Below are 23,388 nucleotides of genomic sequence, written 5' to 3' on the forward strand. Positions count from 1 at the left end.
GCCGGTGCGGGTCGGAGCCCCGCGCCGAGGAGTGGTCGGACGCGCTGGCGGGGCCGGTCCGGAGTGGACTGCGCTCGTCTCCCTGTGTGTGACTGGGCGGGGGAGGTAGAGTCTCCAAGCCTGGCTTGTCTGGTCCTGAAATAAGCCGTCTCAGCGGCCGTCCCTAACGCGTGGGGTTGGCGGGGACGCGGTGCCATCTGGGCCTGAACGTTCACATGCGTGTTGGTTCTCAGTCTCAAACCTTTGTCAGCGTTGCGTGAGCCTTCCGGGTGGTAACTGGAATTGGGTCTTCCAGGTAGGACAGCCTGCCAGGTGGGGTTTTGGAAAATAAACATTGGTTCCAAGCAGAGACCAAAAAATGCACGCCTTGGCAGAGAGTAAGGTAACAGAGGATAGAAAGATCGTTTTGGGTTTTTTTCTTTTAAATATTTTTAATGTTTCCTGCCCCCCTCCCCTCCCCAGGACAGGTGTGAAACTTAAAAATGTTTTCTTATTCTCAGTGTTCACCAAGGGGGGGGAGGGGAAATACGCTTTCCAGAACCATATCGATTTCTCTGTTGACTCTGGCCCACAGTGCATGATTTAATTATGACACCATGAGAGAACTCGGCTAGACTCTGCAAGGGACTGAAATGCCTTGAGATTCCATACATTCCAAAGGAACCCTGATTACCTGAAAAGGGAAAAGTGAGTTTTCCATTGTTTGAGTTGTCTGGCTGTGTTCCACAAAAGGAAGTCAGGCATTCCCAGACGTCCTCAGGTGGCAAGACCTGTCTTGTTGTACACTTGATAATGAATGATTTCAGATGAAAAACTGGATTTGCTTCCTATCAACTCTTAGTGTACTGATCTCCCCTTCCCCCCCACTCCCAGGAGTGTTTCTTTTAACTTCTGTTTTGTACTTTTTGAAGGTATGTGTGTGTGTGTGTGTTTGTTTGTGTCCTTTATAGGAGTAAATTCTGAAGTGGCTGAGCAATTTAGAGCTAGATATTTGAAGTCAAAGTCTGAAACTGAAAAATAAAACTTTTTTTTTTCTCTTTGGTCCCCTTCTTTTAATCAGGAAGGGGGTTGTGAATAGTGTGGGCTTTGCAGTCAGTAGGTCTGGGATCGATTCTTGTCTTTTGCCACTTCTGTGCCCTTGGTAAGATTGCCTCACCATCGATTACGCCATAGAGTTGTTGAAAGAAAGAAAACACATCTATAGCCTTAAGGCTATGCTTAGTCCTCAGTAAATGCAGTTCATTGTGACAAGTATATAACTTGCAAAATTATCCATTTTATATTTCCATGATGTGGGAGGAAAAACAGATGTATCCATTCCATAATATGGATTTTAATGTAGTGAAATGGAAAGGCTCAGAGTTAAGTGATCAGTCAGAAATCTATTTCTTTTAGGTGTTTCTGTACAATGACTGTTCCAAGATGGTCAGCGTTGTTTGCAGAATAACAAGGTGTGAGGTTGATCATTTTTTAAAAATGCACATTCTTTCATTATCCAGAGAAGTCTATAGCAACCTTTCTTGTGTGTGAATATAAGAGGTCAGACTTTCTTTTATGGCTTCGTGTAACTTACTCTGAGTCCAGATATGTGCCAGTGTAAACCAAATTAGTGATTTCATTACTGAGGCATGAAACAGATAAATGGACTTGAGTACTTAGAAGTTTTACATGTTGATTTCACTTTGAGTTTGTTGGTAATAGAGCAACGGAAAGGTGTTTTTATAAGTGTAAAATGATGTTGATTTCACATAAGATGATTGGCCTTATAAATGTGTTTTCATCGTCTAGTTCCCAACCAGAACATTATTTTAAACATGTTTGTAAATTTTATAGAAGTGTTAGGTCAAGGGCTGAGGCTGTAGCTCAGTGTAAGGATTTTGTTGTTTGTTTTGTGTCAGTACTGGGGATTGAACTCAGGGTGTAGGCATTCTCCCTTAGCTTTTTTTGCTGAAGGCTAATGCTCTATCACTTTTTTGGTGGTTAATTAGAAATAAGCATCTCAGAGATTTTCCTGCATAGGCTGGCTTCAAACCTTCAACCTCTGTCTCAGCCCCCTGAGTAGCTAGGATTATAGGCGTGAGCCACTAGCACCTGCCTTAGTGAGTGGAATTGTTCTTGACTAGACTATACAAAGCCCTGATGTGATACACACACACACACACACACACACACACACACACACACCATGCACACATACCAAGGGAACATGTTTTGCTCTTTGTATTATGTACTCATAGTTGAATTTTCCTAATATGGGAGAGGAGTTATAAACATGAGCTCCTTGCTGAAACTGGTCCTTCATAAGTATGTGGGCTTTACAGTTTTACAAGTGCTTTCACATACCTTCATTATAGGGTAATCTGATAATTTTGGCCAAATAAAAGGAAAATTAATTTTAGTCATTTTGTAAAACTATAACAAATCTCATCACCGAGGCTTGGGTATAATGATGCATACTTGTAATCACAGCTACTTAGAAGGTGGAAAATGGGAGAATCACCGTTCATGGCCAACCTAGGCAAAAACTTAGCAAGACCTTATCTCAACCAACAAGCTTAAGTATAGTGGTACATGTCTGTGATCCCAGCTATGCAGTAGGCATAAGTAAGAGGATGGAGATCTGGCTAGCCCTAGGCAAAGAGGGAGAGAGAGAGAGAGAGAGAAGTAACCAAAGGAAAGAACTTGGGAGCGAGGCTCAAAAGGCAGAGCACCTGTGTTCAAACTCAGTACCATACATACACACACACACATACACACACACACACACAATCTGATCTTTGAATCAAATGCCTTAGTTAGCCAAGTAGTTATAGTCATTTATTTACTTCTTTGGGTAAGTAAGAAGGAGCTAAATTTATTAAGCGAATTCATACATGTGGAATTCAAATTAGATCACCTCCTGAGGCTTAAGGGAATAGCTTAGTGGCAGAGAGCCATTTACCTAAGGGGTGCAAGGCTTGGATTTGACCCCCACTGGAAACTAAATTTGCCTTGAGGGCTCTGCTCTGTTCCATGATATTTTGTACAAATTGTTATGATTGATTATATCATAGATCTGAACTTAGTGTCCAGTATAGGAAAAGTATTGATTATTAGGATTTGCTCAATACTTTAGAAATGTTGTTGAATTGAAACCCCTTGTAAATCTTTTTTTTTTTTTGTCAGTTGTGGAGGCTGAACTCTGGGCCTGGGTGCTGTCCCTCAGCTCTTTAGCTCAAGGCTAGCTCCTAGCCACTTGAGCCACAGCGCTACTTCTGGCTTTTTCTGCTTATGTAATGCTGAGGAATCAAACCCAGGGCCTCATGCTTGCAAGGGAAGTACTCTACCACTGAGCCAGCTTCCCAGCCCTCCTAGATATGTTTTGAATGCACGAATACTTACCATTGAGTTATAATGACCTACTCTGTTCAGTACATTATGTGCTATCCTGCAACCTAGGTTCTAATCTGTCTGTGCAGACTAGAAGACACATTTCTCAGAATATGTCTCCACTGTCTTAGTGACTGCAACATGGTCACATGGGAAGCACATAAAACACTACACTGGGCTCTAGAATTTATTTCCAAATATAACCATCAGTTACTGTTCTCAATGACATGTCACCAGAAGATCCTATAAGGAAGTCACATTTGAACAGAGCCATAAAAAATGAATGGAGTTTGGTAAGAGTGAGGTAAGACGCACAAACCATTGACAGTAAGCGAACAAGATACAGTAGTAGGCAAGTTCAGTAAAGAGAGGATGGCATGTAGTCCTGCATGTTAAAGGTTATGAGGTCAAGTTGCCCTAAAATATTTGTCCATAAGATGAAAGAGCGGGGTATCTCTCCACTGTGCTAGGTGGTACGATGGAGATGTAAGATGGCTGATAAAGGAAACCCTGGGATTCACGGTCTAGCTATGAGATGTATAACAACACATTGTCATGTGTCAGATTGATTAATAATAAAGATCTAAACAAGGTAACTCCTTTGTAAGGTGGGGTAAATCAGGACCTAAAACCTCGCTTGATTTTTTGCTTCCTCTATGTACTGTTCAAATAATAATCTACATTATCTCCTACATTTGCCTGTAACTCAGCCCTTGAACTGTTATTTGAAATCCATCCAATGAAGAGCATTCTCTTTACCATGAAAGACACCTCAGACTTGTATCCCAGACATATAATCCTGCTAAGCTCTGTTGCTGCTTTTCTAATCTTCATCGCAGCATTTATCTATGCAGTTGCACAGTACCTACATTAAAAATCTAGAAGCCAGTCTCCACCACCATCTCCATCTTTCCCCTCCTTTAGTGTTTTTGCATTTTGAACATTTTATAAATATTCTCTCTTCCCTGTCTCACTGCTGCTACGTGGGTTCTTTCAATGGCTTCTCCATTTAGGGTCATTTGACAGTCTGCTCTCCACAATATTATCAGAATCTTTTAAAATAGCCCAAACTCTCTTGAGCACTAGTAGCATATGCTACTCAGGAAGCAGAGATCTGAGGATCACAGTTCAAAGCAAGCCAAGGCAGGAAATGCCATGAAACTCTCATCTCCAATTAACCACCAAAAAGCCAAAAATGGAGCTGTGGCTTAAGTTGTAGAGCACTACACTTGAGCTAAAAAAGCTAAGGGACAGTGCCTAGGCCCTGAGTCCAAGCCCCAGTATTGGGAAGTTAAAAAAAAAAAAAAAAAGAAAAAAAAATTACCATCTCTGAAAAATTTTGCGCTTTTAACAGTGAGTGTTTGTGTTTGATTCTAGGGGAAAATTTGCAGTGGTGAGAAAATGTGTGAAGAAAGATTCTGGAAAAGAATTCGCAGCAAAGTTCATGAGAAAAAGAAGAAAAGGCCAAGATTGTCGGATGGAAATCATTCATGAGATTGCTGTGCTTGAGCTGGCCCAGGACAATCCTTGGGTCATTAACTTACATGAAGTCTATGAGACTCCCTCAGAAATGATCTTGGTTCTAGAATAGTAAGTAATGTTCCCTTTGGCTGAGTCTGCTATAGGCTCCACCCCCTCAGTGGTACCACATAGCTTTGCCAACGAGCCAGGGCCTGGTTCTTACCTTCTTGTCCTCAAAAACACGTTTTCTGTTTTACTGTGCCACATGTACCCAGCTTTTATTAGCCAGCCTCTTCTCCCTTTGTGGAGAAAATGAGATAGTTAGAGGCCCACTCCCTCAACACCCCATTCCTCCTGCCCTTTACATTTGACTCTGCGTCTCAGTTCCACGGCTTATCTGTGTCCTTTATACTTCCTCTTCTGAGATCTCTCTTTTGCAATTTCAGACCTCCTCCTCTGGTAGTCCTCTCAAACCCTCTGTCTTTATTTCAGTCTCTTCTGAAATCCCTCATTCTCAGCTTTAGCTCTTGAACTCTCATCATGACTTCTTCCATGAATGGTCTACAGCTCTCCTCCCCTTCAGTCAAGCCACAGCGTTCCTTCATTGAGCCATTCGTCTGCTTAGGTGTCAGTGCTCTTTTCACAGTTCAACTCATCGCCATCTGCTCTTACAAAACCAGCCCTTTGTGACAGAATTACTCTGCTCAGTTTAGTATTCCTTCCACTACTTTACTCTTTTGAAATTATACTCTTCCTAGCCTTTCACAGTCCTGGGCTTTTGTGTTTTAATTGTTGTTGTTTTAATTTTCTCTCTGAAGAGCCGTTTACTCTATTCTGTGTACGTACAAGTGTTCCCCATGGTACTATTATTGGTACTGTTTTTGTTTGTGTATGTTCTGTACATCTTTCCTGTTATTAGTCTTTTTGAGTAGCTTTGACTGTTATTTACATGTATTTCTAAACCATGCCAAACTCAATCCCTCTTCCTCAATGTTGTCCTTTTAAGGTCTATGTTTTCTTTTGTTACCTATTTCCCATAGTATCTCCTTTCTTTCATTGCTTATGCCAGAAAACCTTTGCACCTATCCTTGATTCCATTATCTGCGTTAACAGTCCTGCATGATAAATGAGTGGGTCTCCTCCTTCAGCCTCTCTAGTAGCTCCTTCCCTTATCCCTGGACTTCCCCGCCTAGGTTGTCCCTTCTGCTGCATTGAGATAAGTGAGGGAAACAGAGATGTGCTGAAACTGATCCCTCACTAAGAAGCCCTCTATGGAAGTGGATTCTCTGGCTTCAGTTACCAGGTTTTGAAAACCTAGATCAGTGTGGTTTAGCCATTGAGTTTTACCCTCTGCTGGCCTAGAGATACACAGGTTAGTGAGATAGTAAACTGCTCAACCACATCCATGGTTTGTCCTTACAGAAGCAGGCAACTTATCACTGTGTTTACCTATTCCTGACACTCTGGCCTGTGCAGTCAGGACTAATAATATAAAATTAAAAACATACAGGCCCTTCCTCCAGATACTAAAGGTTTCTCGAAGGAGAGGTGTCTTGTCACTGTTTCACCAGAAATCCCTGTGGATGCTCCTGAGCACAAAGCTTATTGGCCATGATTTATTACATTTGTCCCAGCCACTTTGTCAAGTCTTCAGCCAATACATTTGCTTTGTGCCTCATACACATTGTTGATAAATTAGTCCTTACATTGTTAAGTTTTCAAATAAGATTTCAAATAAGAAAACAAGAAATAGGAAAATTACCCATCTGAGGTCCTAGTATAGATAACAGAGCTGGAATGCAGCCCAGGACAATTCCACAGCCTCTGTTCTGTACTGCTTTACTGCACACTCAAGAGGGCAGTGAGGACAGCACACTGCATCATCCTTGCTTCTCTTGCTACTGGGATGGTTGGGCTTGGCTCAGACTGTTTTTCTCCAGATCTTATAATCCATATTCACAATCAGCAGTCTGCCAGGCAATGAATGATTCATCTTTAGTTTTATCATGTGGGTTCACTGTTAACTTGGTGTGTGAGGTGCACACATGCCTAAGTCCTGGGGTTTGAACTCAGGATCTAGGTGCTGTCCCTGAGCTTTTGTGCTTAAGGCCAGTGCTTTACCACTTGAGCCATAGCTGTACTTTATTTTAGTGGTTAATTGACTTTCCTGCCCAGGCTGACTTTGAACCCCAATCCTCAGATCTTAGCCTCCTGAGTAGGATTACACACATGAACCAGTGACGTCCAGTGCTTGTTTCCTTTCTTATGAATCACATTTTACTTTAATTTGTCTTTCTCTAGTGCTGCTGGGGGTGAAATCTTTGATCAGTGTGTTGCAGACCGAGAAGATGCCTTTAAAGAAAAAGACGTTCAAAGACTCATGCGACAGATTTTAGAAGGTGTACACTTTTTACATACCCACCATGTAGTTCATCTTGATTTGAAGGTAAGATACATACTACTTTACCAGGTGAGATTGCTAAAGAATGACATTCCCAATGTCTAATAGTTAACAGTGGCTTGTTCAAATGTGTGTTGATTTGTGATTTTATTAGGCAACCAGGATCACAGACTTGAGTCTTAACTTTTCTAGCCTGTTGATTTTATCAGGGTGATAATGAATATATAGATAGGTACATAGAAATATAAGTATAGAATTTCCAAAGATTGGAGCTCAGAATATTGCTGGTATAGATGATACTTCCTCATAGGATTAGGATTTAAGGTAGTATTTTTTTGAGGTTATGATTTACATAAGTAGAGAAAAATAAACTTACCTCCTAAGAGATAGAAAGACTTATGAAATGTTTGGGAATAAGCAACTTGAATTTAGACATCAACTAGAAGATAGTAAAGTTGAGAAAAAGTTTCAAATGTCATGAAGAGAGATAATTTTTATTTTTTAGTAGGAATATTTAAAAAGCAGTATTTTGGAAATTTAAAAAGGTAAGAATAAAAGAGAAGATGGTTGTGAGTGCTCACACCTGTAATCCTAGCTCAGGAGGCCGAGATCTAAGGATCTCCATTCAAAGCCAGCTCAGGTTTTGAAACTCTTTGTCTCCAGTAAATCACCAAAAAGCTGGAACTGGAGCTGTGACTTAGTGGAAAGCTCTAGCCTTAAACAAAAAAGCTAAGAGGCAACATCCTGGCCCTGAACTCAAGCCCCAGGACTGGCACCAAAAAAATAACATAGAATAAATGAGAGAATTGGAGCAATTAGAGGCAAGTGGATTCTCATTTTAAATTGTCAAAGAGGTAGAAGTAGGAAAGGAAGACAAAGGGCAGTTGATCATTTCTAGTACTTTCAAGTGATCAAAACCCAGCTGAAACTAGAATAGGCAAAAAAAGAAATTTCATTGACAAGAAAGCCAAGGGATTATTGTACCTTCATTTACTACTGGGAGTAGTTACTACTTCTCCATTTTTGCCCCACTCAGCTCTGGCAAGAATGGCAGTAAGGTAGGGTGAGGCAGATGCTGCTGCTTGGGTCTCACAGCTGCCCAGGGACTCCACAGAAAGAGCTGGCTTCCATCCACAGTTCTTTCAGAGTCCTCACAGTCATGCTAATTAAACCAGCTGGGCTCATGAGGGACTACGTGTGCTAGGGTGGTGCAAGGCTTGTCATTTTCAAACTGGTTGAGAAAGGATTGAGAATGTATTAGGAGGCAAACATGAAATATGTACCGTAATGCTCTTGTATTCCTAACAGTAAGAAAATATCTGTCATAGTATTCTTAGTATATTCCTAATAATGAATAAGAGTATATTAGTATCTTGGTATATTCCTAACAGTAAGTAAACAGCTGCCATAAAATTCTCAGTGTATTCCTAATAATAAATATATACGAGAATACTTTTAATGTGTACTCCCAACAGTAAATATCAACCAAAGCATTCTTTGTTTTTTTTTTTTGTTTTTTTGTTGTTGGTCATAGGGCTTGAATTCTGGGTCTGAGCCCTGCCCCTCAGCTCTTCAGCTCGAGACTAGCACTCTACCACTTGAGCCACAGTGCCACTTGCGGTTTTCTGGTGGTTTATTGGAGATAAGAGTCTAATAGACTTTCCTGCCTGGGCTGGCTTTGAACTGTGATCCTCAGATCTCAGCCTTCTGAGTAGTTAGGATTGTAAGCATGAGCCACCAGCCCAGCCCAAATCATTCTTAATATACTCCAATCAGTTAAACAAATGCTCACCATAGAATTCTTGGTGTATTCTGACAGGAAGTGTCTGCTCTAGTATTGTTAGCATACTCCTGGAGTTTTCTGGGTAGAAGAAGAGTTTGAGATGGCTATTGATCTGATGGTAACTTTTGTATCAAGCACAGCTTAGTTTTAGGAGGTGAACAGTCCTCAGACAAAGAACATAGCACCATGACTCCAGCACTTACCAAAATGCCTCATCACTCAGAGGAAATGGAATTAGGAAGGAAGCAGCCCAAGGAAGCTGGACCCCAGGAAAGGAGCCCTGTCCTGAACTGTAGACTTGTCTCTGCTCACCATCTGCTGATGTCCTTGGTCTCTGTGATGTGTGTACAAAGAAGATGCTGTATGCTAGTCAGAGTCACTTAGAAAATCTTCTGCTAACAAACTGCTAGGCCCTGACACCTCTGATGAGGTAGAGCCAAAGGATGCTGATCCTTAGTAGCACCTTTTGTGTAGCAGTGTAAATACCAGTGTGTGAGGGAATGTTTTCAAAGAAGACTGTGTGGGAGCTGGAGTTTTACTGCTGAAGCAGCCTTGAGAATGTCCCATTTGAAATGAGGTGTGGGGGCTAACCAGGTGCTGGAGGCACTCATGTCTGCAATCCTGGCTACTCAGGAGGTTGGGATCTGAGTGTTGAGGTTCCAAGCCAGCACAGAGGAAAGTGTGACTCTTATCTCCAATTAACCATCAACAAGCTGTAAGTGAAGCTGTAGTTCAAGTGGTAGAGTGCCGACCTAGAGCAAAAAGGCTAAGGGACAGCTCCCAGGGCCCCAGTACTGGCACGCGCACACACACACACACACACTCTCACTCACTGGAAGCACAGGGGCATTATACACCATTTACATTGGTTTCCTACTGAAAAATGCATAAAAGAAGGTAAACTTGCCTCTCTCAAGACACTTAGCACTGTGGCTGGCATAGATCACTTAACAGTAGCCACATGATGGTCACCAGTGGACAGCGTTAGTGCACCCACATGTAGCACCACACATGACCTAGTTTGCACCACCATGGTGGAGGAACCAAGATTTTCTTTTCCCCTTTAGTCAGGTGTGCAATGCAGGACCTATATAACCCTGCGGGAGAGGTAGCCTCTGACTCCTGTGCTGCTACAGTGTTGTTAACCATGAAGAATTCCTCAAATAATGCTTATTTGGTAGTTTGTTGTTGTTTTGTTTTGTGTATTTGCTCTTATACTTTTTGGCTAGGAGTGTAGGAGTAACTAGGGCAATCCCTGGTAACTCGTAGCCTTGTCCTTGGTTCAAAAACGTTCTTCCACTTGAGCCACTCTCCCAGCCCTTTTTCAAAAGCATAATTTCATGCTTTTGTCCAGGCTGGCCAAGGTCATGATCCTCTTACTTCTACCTTCCAAATAAGCTGGGATTACAAGAAAGCCCCACCGTGCCTGGCTTGATTTTGAAACAGGGTTTTTTTGTTGTTTTTTTTTTTTAACTTTTGCCTGGATTGGCCTTATAAACTCACTCAGTCTTCCTATCTCCATCCTGAGTGGCTGGGATTGCACGCTTGCCCCAACACCTGGCTCTGGTTTCAAACACAACTTTGTAAAGTCATATTTAATTTTTTATTGTGTCTCACTAGTTTCATGATACAAAAAGGTCTTCTAGGAACAGAACCCCAATTACATAACATCACACATATAGGAAATGAGCTTTATTTCAGTTCAACCTGTGACCATTACTTAGGAGCTAATTAAGTAGCAAGTCCAACAGGTTACCATCACCATGTGTAATGTATCTTTGATGTCACTTGAAAGCAATTCAGGTGAATATTAATTTCTTGACTGTCAGGTTCAGCCATGTATTTACACAAGGAAATTATATCCCTTTCTCCCCAATACCTCAGTATAAATTATATTCCTTTCTCAACACACAGTGTAAAATTCTTTCTAGATTTAATAGAGGCCTTGATGATGGTGATGGGCCTTTGATGTTGGCTGCCAAACTCTCTGTATTGCCCAACTCAGGGGAACAAGCAGACAAGGCAGTCTGAAGTTCTCAGGCTTCCCCTCTGCCTCCATTCTTCATGTGTCTAGTCACGTGTCTCTCAGTGAACTGCTGAGATGGGATTGGTTTGGCAGCAGGGCAGGCAGGAATGATTTCTACCCAAAGGTCATTTCCAGTTGACCTCTCTGAGTCTGGATAAAGAGAATCTATTGTCCTGTACCTTTAAGAGCCATCTGTCCAGTGAGAATTTATGTGTATGATGTTTACTCTCAGGCTCTGGAAGAACTTGAAAGGCTAAACTATTTAAAAAAAAATTTTCCCACACTGCTTCAAAGCTAAGTAAATTTTCTTAAGTTTTAATTCAGCAAAAACTGATAATCCCAATATCTATTATAACACTGAGCTAGTAAATCTTGAGTCGCCACTGTGGTTAAAATGGGAAATGAGTGCCCAGAGACATAAGTCAGCTGGAAGTTAGAATCGCTGTGGCAGTCACGCCTGTCAAGGAAATAATTAATACTAAGAGAATACACTGCTTGACTTCAGCTCGCCAGAAACCAGATTCACTGACAACTTGCAGCCAAACACCTTGAAGTGAGCATGGGAAATGGTTTGCTAGACAGAAGGCGCAGTTTCAGGAGTCCACAGAAATATAAATCTAGTCTACAAATTAGAAGGAAAAAAAAAGAACAACTCTTAAGTAAGGGAAAGCCCATTGTATGGCACAGAACATGTAGGATAGACAAGTCTGCGAAGCAGTAGATAACTCGAGCAAAGCAAAGTCAGGACAAAGTTAACTGGAGCCTCTGAATCGCCTCAGTAATTTGATGCATTAGTCATTCCGAACGATGGCCTGTCTTTACTTGTGAGGGCAAGGACTGACCCAAAATAGCACAAAGAAATCTTCTCTTGAGATCTGGTATGCTCCTGATCTGGTCGTGGGGCCTTAGTCAGTGTTGACACTAGTGTTCTGTTGTTAAAGTGTCCACGGCTAGGTGAGGGGTTAAACATGAAGTCAAGTCACGCATAGTTTAAGCATAAATACATAACTTGAGAGCAGGGGTAATATAAAGACATTTCTATATAGTTTCCACATTAGGATGATTATTACCCTGTTTCTCTATGGTAAGCTGAGTTTGAATAATTAAAACTTTATCTACTAGAACTTTGACTGACTGATAACAATGTTCTTTCAAAACTTATCCATGATATTAAGCAAATTGTTCTTGATAATAAGCAAATTAACCTCAACTTTACAATGATCTTAGCCATTTGGTCAGTGGTAATTGTTGAGTAAATGTTAAATGCATTGTAGGCCAGAGAAATTACCCAGCTGCAGGGAGGATGTGCTGTGGAGCAGGAGGAGACTTTGAAAGACCTCCCTGTAGCTGTGGACTTTATGAGGCCCAACTGAAGTTTCCATTGGCTGACCTGCTTCTTAGGCACCACCACTTCATTATCATAAACTGTTTCCTTAAAAAGAAGGATTATCAAAGTTATAAATGTAAAAGTACTTACCTTTGTTTCTAGCACATATATTAATAATACTAATGTAGGCTTTTTTTGACATTGTCACCAAACCAGTTAAGTTTCTCACAGTAGCTAAAGAATGTATTTCTCAAGGCATATAGAATATAGACAGATTGTAAGGAGAAGGAAACATTTACAGTTACTTAAAGGAATAAATGGCATTTATGAACTGTCATCATGTCTATATTTACAAATCAATATTTATAAGTAAATTTCAAGAAGATCAACCTAGTTTTGTTTCCCATAGTAATATTTCACATGGCCTTTTTGTATGTTCTGGAAAGGGAAAAACCATGTTAATGATAAACACATCCCTGAGTCAAAGTCCTATGAAGCTTTACTGAAGAATTGACATTCTATTATACTCTTAATATTTTATTAACATATTAAAACTGTAAATTGCCTTGAAAAATTCCAGAGACTGACTAATGGTGCTGCATAGTTTTTTTTCCCTAAAAAATTATGTATTGTTCTGTTTTCTGTTAGTGAAATAAAGTACCTGAGACTGGTTATAAAGGTAAGAGGTTTGTGTTCTCACAGTATAGGAGGCTCCACGGCATGGTGCTTGGGTCTTGGGGAGGATCTTTTAGCAGATGTAGCAACAACACAATAGTAATCACTGGGCAAGATGGGAGCAGAGAATAACTTACCAGTCTGGTGCACTCTTTTGTAAGAACCATCTCAAGAAAACCAACCAAAGGTCCCAAAACTACTTTCCATGGCCCCACCGCTCATTTCCTTTCTTCCAGGACCTCTTAAATGTCTCACCTCTCTCATACCACCACCTTGACAACCAAGCTCCCAACATGTGAGACCTAGAGAGTCACCTAGCCAAGTCCAACCATAGCACATAACTTCAAGCTGCTTAACACAGGAGTGGTAGCTTGTCTTTTGTCATTGACTCCAGAATGGCCTATGGAGTCCTGTAATTTCAGCTGCTCCCTTTCCTATCTCATTTCTGCTGCCTCTCCTGCCAGTTTTGCCTTGTATTGTTCTCAGGACTTCCTGATACCCTTTCACCAGTGTCTGTGCCTGCCTAAGAGCCTTTGTACCTTCCACCTATCTTACTTCCACATTGATTTCCTTTCTAGCAGCTTCTTAAAATGTTATCCTCCCCTCCCTCAAATGGTGCTTTTCCTGAGGAGCCTTCTCTGACTCCTCTAAAAAGAGCATGCAGGTGTATGTACCCCACAGAGCCAGTCTCTGCTCACCCTATTGCTTGCTCAGAGAACTTCAGACTCCCTGAAGTTTCATTTTATATCTGTCCTTATTTGTCCTCATTAGCATGTGGGGCTGCAGGCTAGGAGTGCCACTCAGTGACACTATGGGTTTAATCCTCAGCAAAAATAACGTTACAATGTAAGGCTTTAAAAGAGGAGACCTGTCTTGTTTTCTGTTCTTCTTCCAGAGAATACCTCAATAAGGACTCAATAAACAGTTTTTTGAGTGATAGAATTCTTCAGGTCTGCTCCCATAATCCCTCAGTCTTTTTCTAAGATGGAATTAATCCTGTTTACTTACCTGTTTGTTCCCTGAACATTCTGCATACACTAGTAGCACAGGATAGCACAAAGGAGAGCAAGTTCAGCTGAGCAGTCTATTTCTTCCTCTCTTGACCTCTCTGTGCAGTTCAGGCTGGCCTGGATCTGAAGATGTAGTGCAAGCAAGTCTTAAACTCACAATCCTCCTGCCCTAGTATCCCCAGTTCTGGGGTTATGTGGATGCACCACCATGCCCAGCTTGATCAATGAACTCTTTGGCAGTAAGGATTTCTTGTTATTAACATTTAGACAACCATCATACCTGACCCCCCCCCCAAAAAAAAAGACGCTGATTGGAGTGGAAAAATTAGTCTGGTTTTAGTCATGTTGAACTTAAGGTGGTATTGAGACATCAAAGGGGAGAAAATAGGTAAGCAGTTGGTTGAAGAAGTCTGGAGGAGATAAAAGTTGGAGTCATCAGGTCTAGGTTATACTTAAGTGTAGTTGCAGGTGGACTACAGGGTGAAAGTGTGGGGTGAGGAGGGAAAATAGCCTCAAGATCAAACTGTGAGAAAACAGCATTCAGCCAGCCATGAGGTAGAAAATGAGAGTAGCAGCAGCCAGAGAGATGAAAGGAATGCTAGAGTGCTGTGCTATCATGGAACCCAAGAGAAAAAGAGTCTACAAACAAAGGAGAAATAGGCAGCTAGACACTGTGGCTCTCCTTTAAATACTAACTACTCAGGAGGCTGAAATCTGAGGATCATGATTTGAACCAGCCTGGGCAGGAAATTTTGTAGACTCTTATCTCCAGTTAACCACCACAAAGCTGAAAGTGGAGCTGTGACTCAAGTGGTAGTAGATCACTTACCTTGAGCAAAGCTTCAGGTATAAGAGCAACCACTGCAAGCTATCACCAGCCCTGCGACCTCTGGAAGGACAGAGGTTGTCTGAGGGCTCAGATGGAAGTGGAAGGAGAGAAAATGTGCTTTTTCATGGTCATTCTGAGAAACACGGTGTGATGGAGGAGCAGGAAAGCAAGCATTTAACCAGGTTCTCTGTACAAGATAGAGCAGCCAATCAGCCCTGCCTGGGGGAGGGAATATAGGAGGGAGGAGAAAAGAGGAAGAGGAGCACCTGAGCACCTACAGACTTTTTTTTCTTCCTTTCAACAATATAAACATCTACATTGTACTAAGTATTATAATCTAGAGAAGATTTTAGTTCCTAGACTGTATGTTATAGGGATTATATAGATAACATTATATAGAGAGATAGAAATATATAGATGTTATATGTTGGTAATGTTATAGGGTGTGTGTGTGTATATATATAGGTATGTAAGGATAAATATGATATATGTACACATACACACACACGTATGTATGTTATATGGTAGGACCTGTGTAGCTTATTTGCAAATGGAATCTTACACCATCCACAGATTCTTGGAGTCAGTCCTTCAGAATGGGGTGTGTTTGTATTATGCAGAGGAGGGAGGGGTAAGGGACAGCTAGGTCAGCTTGTCTGGAACAGTGAAATGGAGTTGTCATGACACATAATCTCATGAGATGTGAAAAATGGCAGAAAATGAAGAACCACTGAGGTAACTTGGGTGTTTCATTTGGAGAATGAGACTGGGAATATGGAAGAGAGACAGCAGTGATGAGGGTGTACTTCTGCTCCAAGTGTTTCCTGGACTAAAGACCCACCACTAGCCAAAGGCTAAGATGTGGGTTTCATTGGATCCTCTCAAAGTCTTGAAAGGGCTTTGAGTCAGAGTCATCAGCTTGTAAATGGCAGCTGAAGCTTTTAATCTGTGAACTCATCTGAAAATAAAAGAAAGGAGAATCTTGAACAGCACAGAATTTTTTTAGAAAATGAAATGGTGAGGCATCTATGGAGGATGAAGAGATCCCAGAAAATAAAAGAACACTTCAAGGCTGTCAGGGAAGGCTGACAGGTTATTACAGTTATTACAACCTTCTGAGGACAGATGTGGTAGGAGATACAGACAGCTTGAACTGGACTGCGAAGTGATAGATCCCCTAGAGAAGTGCAGCTTATAGGGAATAGCAGGAGGAGGGTGCTGGCTGGAAAAGGAGTTGGGGTCTGGGCTCTTTAGAGATAATTGCTCTAATGCCTTTTGTTTTAATTTTTTTAAGCTAGGGAATAGAAGCATTTATAAGCTAAGGAAAAGCCAGTCTAGGAGAAGAAGCCACAATTACAATTGTAGTCCCAACTATATCAAAGCAAATCACAGTCCCAGCCAGACCTGCCAAAGAGCTCACACCCTATCTTGAATAATTACAGAAAAAAAAAAAACAAAAGAGCTGGAAGTGGTGCTGTGGCTCAAGGAGTAGAGTGCTAGCCGTGAGCTGAAGAGCTGAGGGACAGCGTTCAGGCCCAGAGTTCAAGCCCTATGACTGATCACACGCGCACATGCGCGCGCACACACGTGCACGCACACACACACACACACGAGCTGGGGATATGGTTCAGGTGGTAACTCACCTGCCTCTAGCTAGCATGAGACTGAGTTCACACCTTAGTACTGTCAATCAAGTATTTCTTGTAAAAAAAAAATGGCTGATTGCTGTTAAATTCTCAGTTTCAAAAGTGAAATTTGTGCTTTATGTGTTGTCTGCTTTTAAGTGGTTTCATTAATTTGAGGGTGTTTATATTTTAGCCACAGAACATTCTGCTGACAAGTGAAACTCCACTGGGTGACATTAAGATAGTTGACTTTGGCCTTTCAAGAATAATGCAGAACAGTGAAGAGCTCCGAGAAATTATGGGTACTCCTGAATATGTAGGTATGTACTCCTGAGAATGGATGATCTTGTGCTCAAGGCCAGGTGTCACTGTCAGTGGGGTACTCATGAGTGGATAGACTCATAGTGGGGCTGTCTACTCTATTGAAGTTTTACTATCAGAGATTGATTTCTTTGAATTAAATTGAAAAACTGAAAACTTTCTAGAGTGCCAGATGGATGATCCCCTTTCTCCACAGCTAAGAGATAATCTGCTTTCTTGCCTGCCTTTTTGTTAGAAGTGAGGTCATTTGTTTGGTTTGGGTTGGTGCTGGGGCTGGACCCCCAGTCTCCTGTATGCTAAGCTTGGGCTGTAGCCTCAGCCCAAGGCGGAGAGTTTAAAGTGATTATTTCCAAAAGGGATAGGAGACAATAAGGACCTTTGAATCAGTTTGATAAGGTAATTGCTAACCCTGGGATTCCATGGAAGGAAGGAATAGAGGAGGCTTTCTGGGGGCTCCGGGCCTAATAGAGGGCTGTGGCTCGAAGCAAAAGGGGCTTAAACATGGAGGGGTGAGCTCACAGCAAAAGGGGCTTAAACATGGAGGGGTGAGCTCACAGCAAAAGAGCGGCTGACGCAGGGCACCCTGGGCACAAGTTGAGTAGGAAGAGAAGTGAGCCATGTGTCTTTTGTTTTTTCCCTTCCCTCCCTCTTTCCCCTTCTCCCTTTGTTTATGGACTAGAAGAAAAGTGAGGATTTGTGGTTTGGCTGGTTTTTAAAAAGCTGTGTATTAGAATATGATCATAGAATAGCTTAGAAATGGCACACAGAGTCTAGAATATTAAGGTAGAATTTCAGTCGTGAAACCACTTTGTGATTAGCTAGCTATACTCTGGCAAAATAGCTTTTCACACCAGGAGGTCAACAAGTGTTGCAGCCTGGCTGTGTGAGTCTTGGTGGCAGTATGGACATTGCCTGGGGCTCTGGTAGGCTGGGAGAGGGGAGGCTGGGCTGTGTTTCTAAGGGTAGAAGTGAAAAGTAGGCAGTCCTACTTGAGCCACACCTCTACCTCCTACCTCCAGGCTTCTTGCTGGGTAATTGGATATAAAAAATCTAGGGGTTTTTTCTGCTAGGCTGACTTAAAATTCTGATCCTTTTTTTACTGGGCTGACTTCAAACCCTTATCCTCAGATCTCAGGTTCCTTAGCTGGGATTACAGGGATGAACCACCAGCACCCAGCTGATTGTTGGGTACACCATGAAGGGGATAGATGGGTGGGATGAGTAGCTGAAGGCCCGGGTATAAGGTAGATATGCTGTAACTAGGATGGGGCCATGGAGAAGAACAGATGTGGGAACCCTGAGAAATATGTAAGGTTATAATCTAGAAGGTGTAAAAAGATGTTGGAAATTGTCAGTTTATATTGCAATGTTTGTACACTCAAAGCACTTTTTAAATACTAGGAGCAAATAATGACAGAAGTATGAAACAAGGCTGGGAAGGTGGCTGTGCTTGCCTTGAATGCAAGAGGCCCTGGATTCAATTCCTCAGCACCACATAAGCAGAAAAAGCCAGAAGTGGCTCTGTGGCTCAAGTGATAGAGCACTAGCCCCACAACCAAAAAAAAAAAAAAAAGTATGAAACGTAGCTACATCTTTATATTCACATTCACTTGAATTCTGGTGTTAATGTATTTCATTTTAGGTAAGATCTTGAATAATGTCTTCTAGTTTCTAATGTTTAATTTTTATCAATAAATTAGGATTTTTCTTTTCAAAAATCTAAGTGTCCTCTTCTATTTCTTATTCTAGCTCCTGAAATTCTTAGTTATGATCCTATCAGCCTAGCAACGGATATGTGGTAAGAGTTGATTATGCAAAATTGATCAGATTAGTCTCAAGAAATGAGTGTGACACTAATTTCCCTCATATCTTCTTGTGGCTTAGGAGCATTGGCGTGTTGACTTACGTCATGCTTACAGGAATATCGCCTTTCCTAGGCGATGATAAGCAAGAAACATTCTTGAACATCTCACAGATGAATTTAAGTTATTCTGAAGAAGAATTTGACGGTGTATCTGAATCAGCTATTGATTTCATCAAGAAACTTCTAGTTAGGAGACCTGAGTAAGTGCTGATACATCTTTAGCTTTTTGTTGGGGGATGCTGAAGATCAAACCAAGATCAAGATGTGCTAAGCCCATACTCTACAACTCAGCTACACTCCCACAGAGCCTGAGCTGTGTGTGTGTGTGTGTGTGTGTGTGTGTGTGTGTGTGTGTGTGTGTGTGTGTGTGTGTGTGTGTGTGTTTGGGGTCCTGTCTTACTTGATATGTGAGTTAGCCTAGGCTTCAGTCTTCCTGCTTGTGTTCCCACAGTCTCTTGGGATGACAGGTGTACACTACCATATTCAGCAATTACTGAGTTTCTCCAACTTCTATACCCAGGATGGTCTCTGATTGTCATCCCCCAGTCTCCACCTCCCAAGTAGCTAGGATTACAGGTTTGTGCCACTGTGCCCATCTTGTTTGGCTTTTCTGAGACAGAGTCTCGAAAGAGTTCCAGCCCTGGCTGGCCTGGAACTCTGAATAGCTCAGGCTGGGCCTCAGATTCACCATTGCTCTGTCTCAGCCTCCCAAGTGCTGGCATTACAAACAAGTACCACTATATCCAACTCATATACAGTTTTTTTAATTATTTGTTCTAAACAAAAGTGGTTCATAACTGACACCCCAAAGTCAAGTCACAAGAAAGGTAGAAATTAATTAGATTGAACCCTTGGTCTGATGAATCGATTGAAAGAAAAACTACAAGAAATGAAAATCTGGCCTTCAAGGGTGGTGTGCTGGTCAGTGTGGCCTTTGTAAGATTCCACCATGATATATCATGGGCAGGGCCAAAAAGTACAGAAAGTGATGGTACATCAAGTTCCTCTTCAGATGAGCTTAAAAAGCAGATCTCAAATTCAGGTGTGGCTCCATGAGCAAGTGAATATGCAAAAGTACCCTGCAGTAAATGCTTCTTAACAGAAATTGACAGTGAATTACAGTGGTTGTTTTCCATCTGTTCTCCTTCGCTCGAAATTCAAGATTTGCAACTAGGCAGTGGTGATCACACCTATAATTCTTGCTACTCAGGAGGCTGATAGCTAAGGGTCATGGTTTAAAGCAAGCCCAAACAGGCAAGACTGTGAGACTTGTATCTCCAATAAACTATCAGAAAAGCCCTGATTGGAGCTGTGGCTCAAGTAGTAGAGTACTAGCCTTGAGCAAAAGCACCCAAGGCCCTGAGTTCAAGCCCAGGACTGGCACCAAAGAGAGAGAGATTTGCAGAGATGCTTCACTTAAAATACTGTTTTTCAACATTATGAGGAATTACATCAAAATTCAAAGACTGGTGGCTTTGTTTAAGAAGCACAATAAAGTTGAGCACCGGTGGTTCACACCTATAATCCTAGCTACTCAGGAGGCTGAGATCTGAGGATCGTGGTTCAGAGTCAGCCTGGGCAGGAAAGTCTGTGAGACTCTTTATCTCCAATAAAACCGGAAGTCGTGCTATGGCTCAAGCGGGTAGTGCTTGCCTTGAGCCTTGAGCTGACAGCGCCCTAGCCCAGAATTCAAGCCCTACAACCGACAAAAAAAAAAAAAAAAAGCACAATAAAATGTTTGTTGGCTCCAAGGTTGGAGGCATGGGTGTGATTTTTAACGGAACTTTTAACGTTATCCTACTTGTGAAATGCATTCCTTTATACAGAGATCGATCCACTGCTGAAGAATGCCTAAAACACCCGTGGTTGATCCCGAGCAGCACTTGGGATCCTTCTCTCAAAGTGAAAGGAGCCCTCGAGGCGAAGGCCCTCCAAGAAGGAGCCTCTGTGGCTGACATCAGGGCAGGTCTTGAAACAGCAGAAGCTGAGGACTCGCTTGGAACTGAGGAGTTCATTGTAGTGACTTCATACACATTAGGACAATGTAGACAGTCTGAAAAGGAGAAAATGGAGCAAAAGGCCATTTCCAAACGATTTAAATTTGAGGAACCTCTGCTGCAAGAAATCCCAGGAGAATTTATCTACTGAACAGTATTTCCCTTTCAAACTTGAAGATTTCTTTACGTTGAAAATGTTCGTGTTATTTATGGACCTCTGGCCAGGTGCTGTACTAGAAGTGGAAAACCAGGCATCACTGTCAAAAAAACAAACATAAGCTTCTCAAACTTGTGCAGTTAGGTGAATCAAGCCAGATTTGTATAAATGCCAACCAGGAGGTTTTGCAGTTGATCTGTTTCAATGTTCTTTTTAAGAAGGGATGTGTTTGCACCATTTAATTCTACATCCTTTTTCTGGAGAATGGGAATTTGTGTACAAATTTATTTGTGTTCACTTTCTTTAAAAAACAAAACCCAGTAAAAGTGCCAAAACTCTTACTTCTGGTAAGTCTCTTTATTATTATTATTTATATGCACCTACATTTGCAGACATGTATGTCCATCTCCTTACTAAAATTGACACTCTTTCGTCTTGGATTGTTGGATTCTTGGGGTTAAGGCAAGGTCTTCATTTACATTCACATGTAGTTTAGGCACTTGGAATACCATCCTTAGAGTTTGATAGTGTCATATTTTTTGAATTTTTTTCATTACCTTGTAATGATTTACTTACACTTGTATGGTTTTTCCCAGTGATTGTAACTTATCAATGGCCAATCTGTTTTTCTTCACGGTGACTAACAAAAGAAACGGTGATTTTTTTCACCTCTAAAATTATTCATGTTTAGGGTCTGGTGAGGGAAGGCAATCAGTTTCTTCTATCTCTTTCCCACACTCTGCCCTGCCACTTCCTCACCCTTGCCCCAAATATATCACTTCACTTTGGTCACTTGCATGTGTCCTCATGGGCTAGGAAGACTGTGATCATTTTGTTCAGTGAAAAGATTTCTTCATATTGTTTGCCCACAGAGCCTCTACTTGGGATGTTTCTTCTTAGCCCTTTTGCTCTCCTAGTAAACATTATGAAATACCAGAATATTTATAAAACTTGACTTTATTCTTTTTCATTAGGGAAGTACCTTGTCCAGAAAGATTTAACTCAGCCTAAGGATATTGGTCACTAGTAGAGTACATGGGAGGCCCTGCATTCAATCTTAGCACCAAAACAAAATGCAAAACACGAGCTTAATTTGATTAGGCTTAAACTACTTCAGTGTTATTTAGACTTCTCAGTTCTTATTTTTTAAATGAAATGTACAAGTATATAACTTGAAGTAAATAGCCCTCACATAAAACTTGCAGTTATTAATATTCTTGTTAATATATCTTGTCAGTCAATTGTGTGCAGTATGTATACCTGTTGGCCCTTCCTAACTAGGAGCAGTTAGGAGCTATCCCTTTGTGATCTGATCATGGTGGCACACAAGCTCTCAAAGGCCAAGATCATAAGTAACACCCTGCAGCCACCAAGTATGAAGTAGATGTGGTACTATGCTGGACACTGAGAGAGACCAGCTGTACTTGGCTGTCCTGACAGCCCTTGGGTGCCCTGCCTTGTCCATACAGCATTCCATGAGATTGGTAAGACCAAACAGTGGTACCATTTTCTTACTGAGTTGACTTTCTTTATTTTAGAAACTAACAATTCTAGCCAGGCACTAGTGGCCCACACCTGTTATACTAGCTACTCAGGAGGCTGAGATCTGAGGAATACAGCTTGAAGCCAGTCCAGGCAGGAAAGTCCATGAGGCTCTTATCTCCAATTACTCAGAAAAAGCCAGAAGTGGCACTATCCTTGAGCAAAAGAAGCTCAGGGACAGTGCCCAGGCCCTGAGTTTAAGCCCCAGGACTGGCATCAAAAAAAAAAAAGAAGGAAGGAAAGAAAGAAAGGGAAGGAAGGAAGGAAAGGAGGGAGGAAGGAAGGAAGAAAAGGAGGGAGGGAAGAAGGAAGGAAAGAAAGAATTCTAAACAAGCTTGGAAAAGAATAAGAAGAAATTAGGACTGTGGCAAAATTTTCAGTGAAAACCTGCAGCCACAATGCCAAGTCTCAAGGATATTTTAAAGAGTAAAAATACAAGTTTGATCCAAGTTTATATAAATAGCTTTTCTTTAAAAAAAAAAAAAAAAGGGGGGGGCCTAATTGCCAGGCACTGGTAGCTCACGCCTGTAATCCTAGCTACTCAGGAGGCTGAGATCTGAGGATCATGGTTCAAAGCCAGCCCAGGCAGGCAAGTCCATGAGACTCTTTATCTCCAGTTAACCACCAGAAAACTGGAAGTGGTGCTATGGCTCAAGTGGTAGAGCACTTGCCTTGAGCTGAAGAGCTGAGGGGCAGTGTCCAGGTCCAGAGTTCAAGCCCCATGATTGAAAAAAAAAAAAGTGGGGGGAGGCTAACTGCTGGATGCCAATGGCTCAAGTTTGTAATCCCAGCTATTCAGAAGGCTGAGATTTGACGATTTCAATTTGAAGCCAGACCAGGCAGGAAAGCCTGTGAGACTCTTATTTCCTATTAACCTCAAAAAGCTGGAAGAGAGCTCAAGTGGTAGAGCACTAGCCTTGAGTACAAGGCCAAGAACAGCACTTAGACCCAGAGTTTAAACCCCAGGACCAGAAAAAAAAAAGATAATTGACCCCTCCACA

At 41.6% G+C, this 23,388-nt stretch overlaps 1 protein-coding gene across 1 annotated transcript in view; it reads left to right on the top strand.

The window, feature by feature from the left end:
- The window catches only part of Stk17a (serine/threonine kinase 17a), a 21,841-nt gene extending 655 nt beyond the window's left edge, over positions 1-21,186 (top strand). The window contains exons 2-8 of the mRNA XM_013033007.1: positions 1,396-1,451; positions 4,747-4,959; positions 7,132-7,276; positions 16,700-16,826; positions 18,577-18,625; positions 18,712-18,891; positions 20,518-21,186. Of these exons, the coding sequence (XP_012888461.1) occupies positions 1,396-1,451; positions 4,747-4,959; positions 7,132-7,276; positions 16,700-16,826; positions 18,577-18,625; positions 18,712-18,891; positions 20,518-20,839 (1,092 nt within the window). The 3' untranslated portion in view covers positions 20,840-21,186. The remainder of the gene's footprint in view (positions 1-1,395; positions 1,452-4,746; positions 4,960-7,131; positions 7,277-16,699; positions 16,827-18,576; positions 18,626-18,711; positions 18,892-20,517) is intronic.
- The last annotated feature ends 2,202 nt before the right edge of the window (positions 21,187-23,388 follow it).

This window comes from Dipodomys ordii, unplaced genomic scaffold, assembly GCF_000151885.1.
Source record: "Dipodomys ordii isolate 6190 unplaced genomic scaffold, Dord_2.0 Scaffold161, whole genome shotgun sequence".
NCBI lineage: Eukaryota > Metazoa > Chordata > Mammalia > Rodentia > Heteromyidae > Dipodomys > Dipodomys ordii.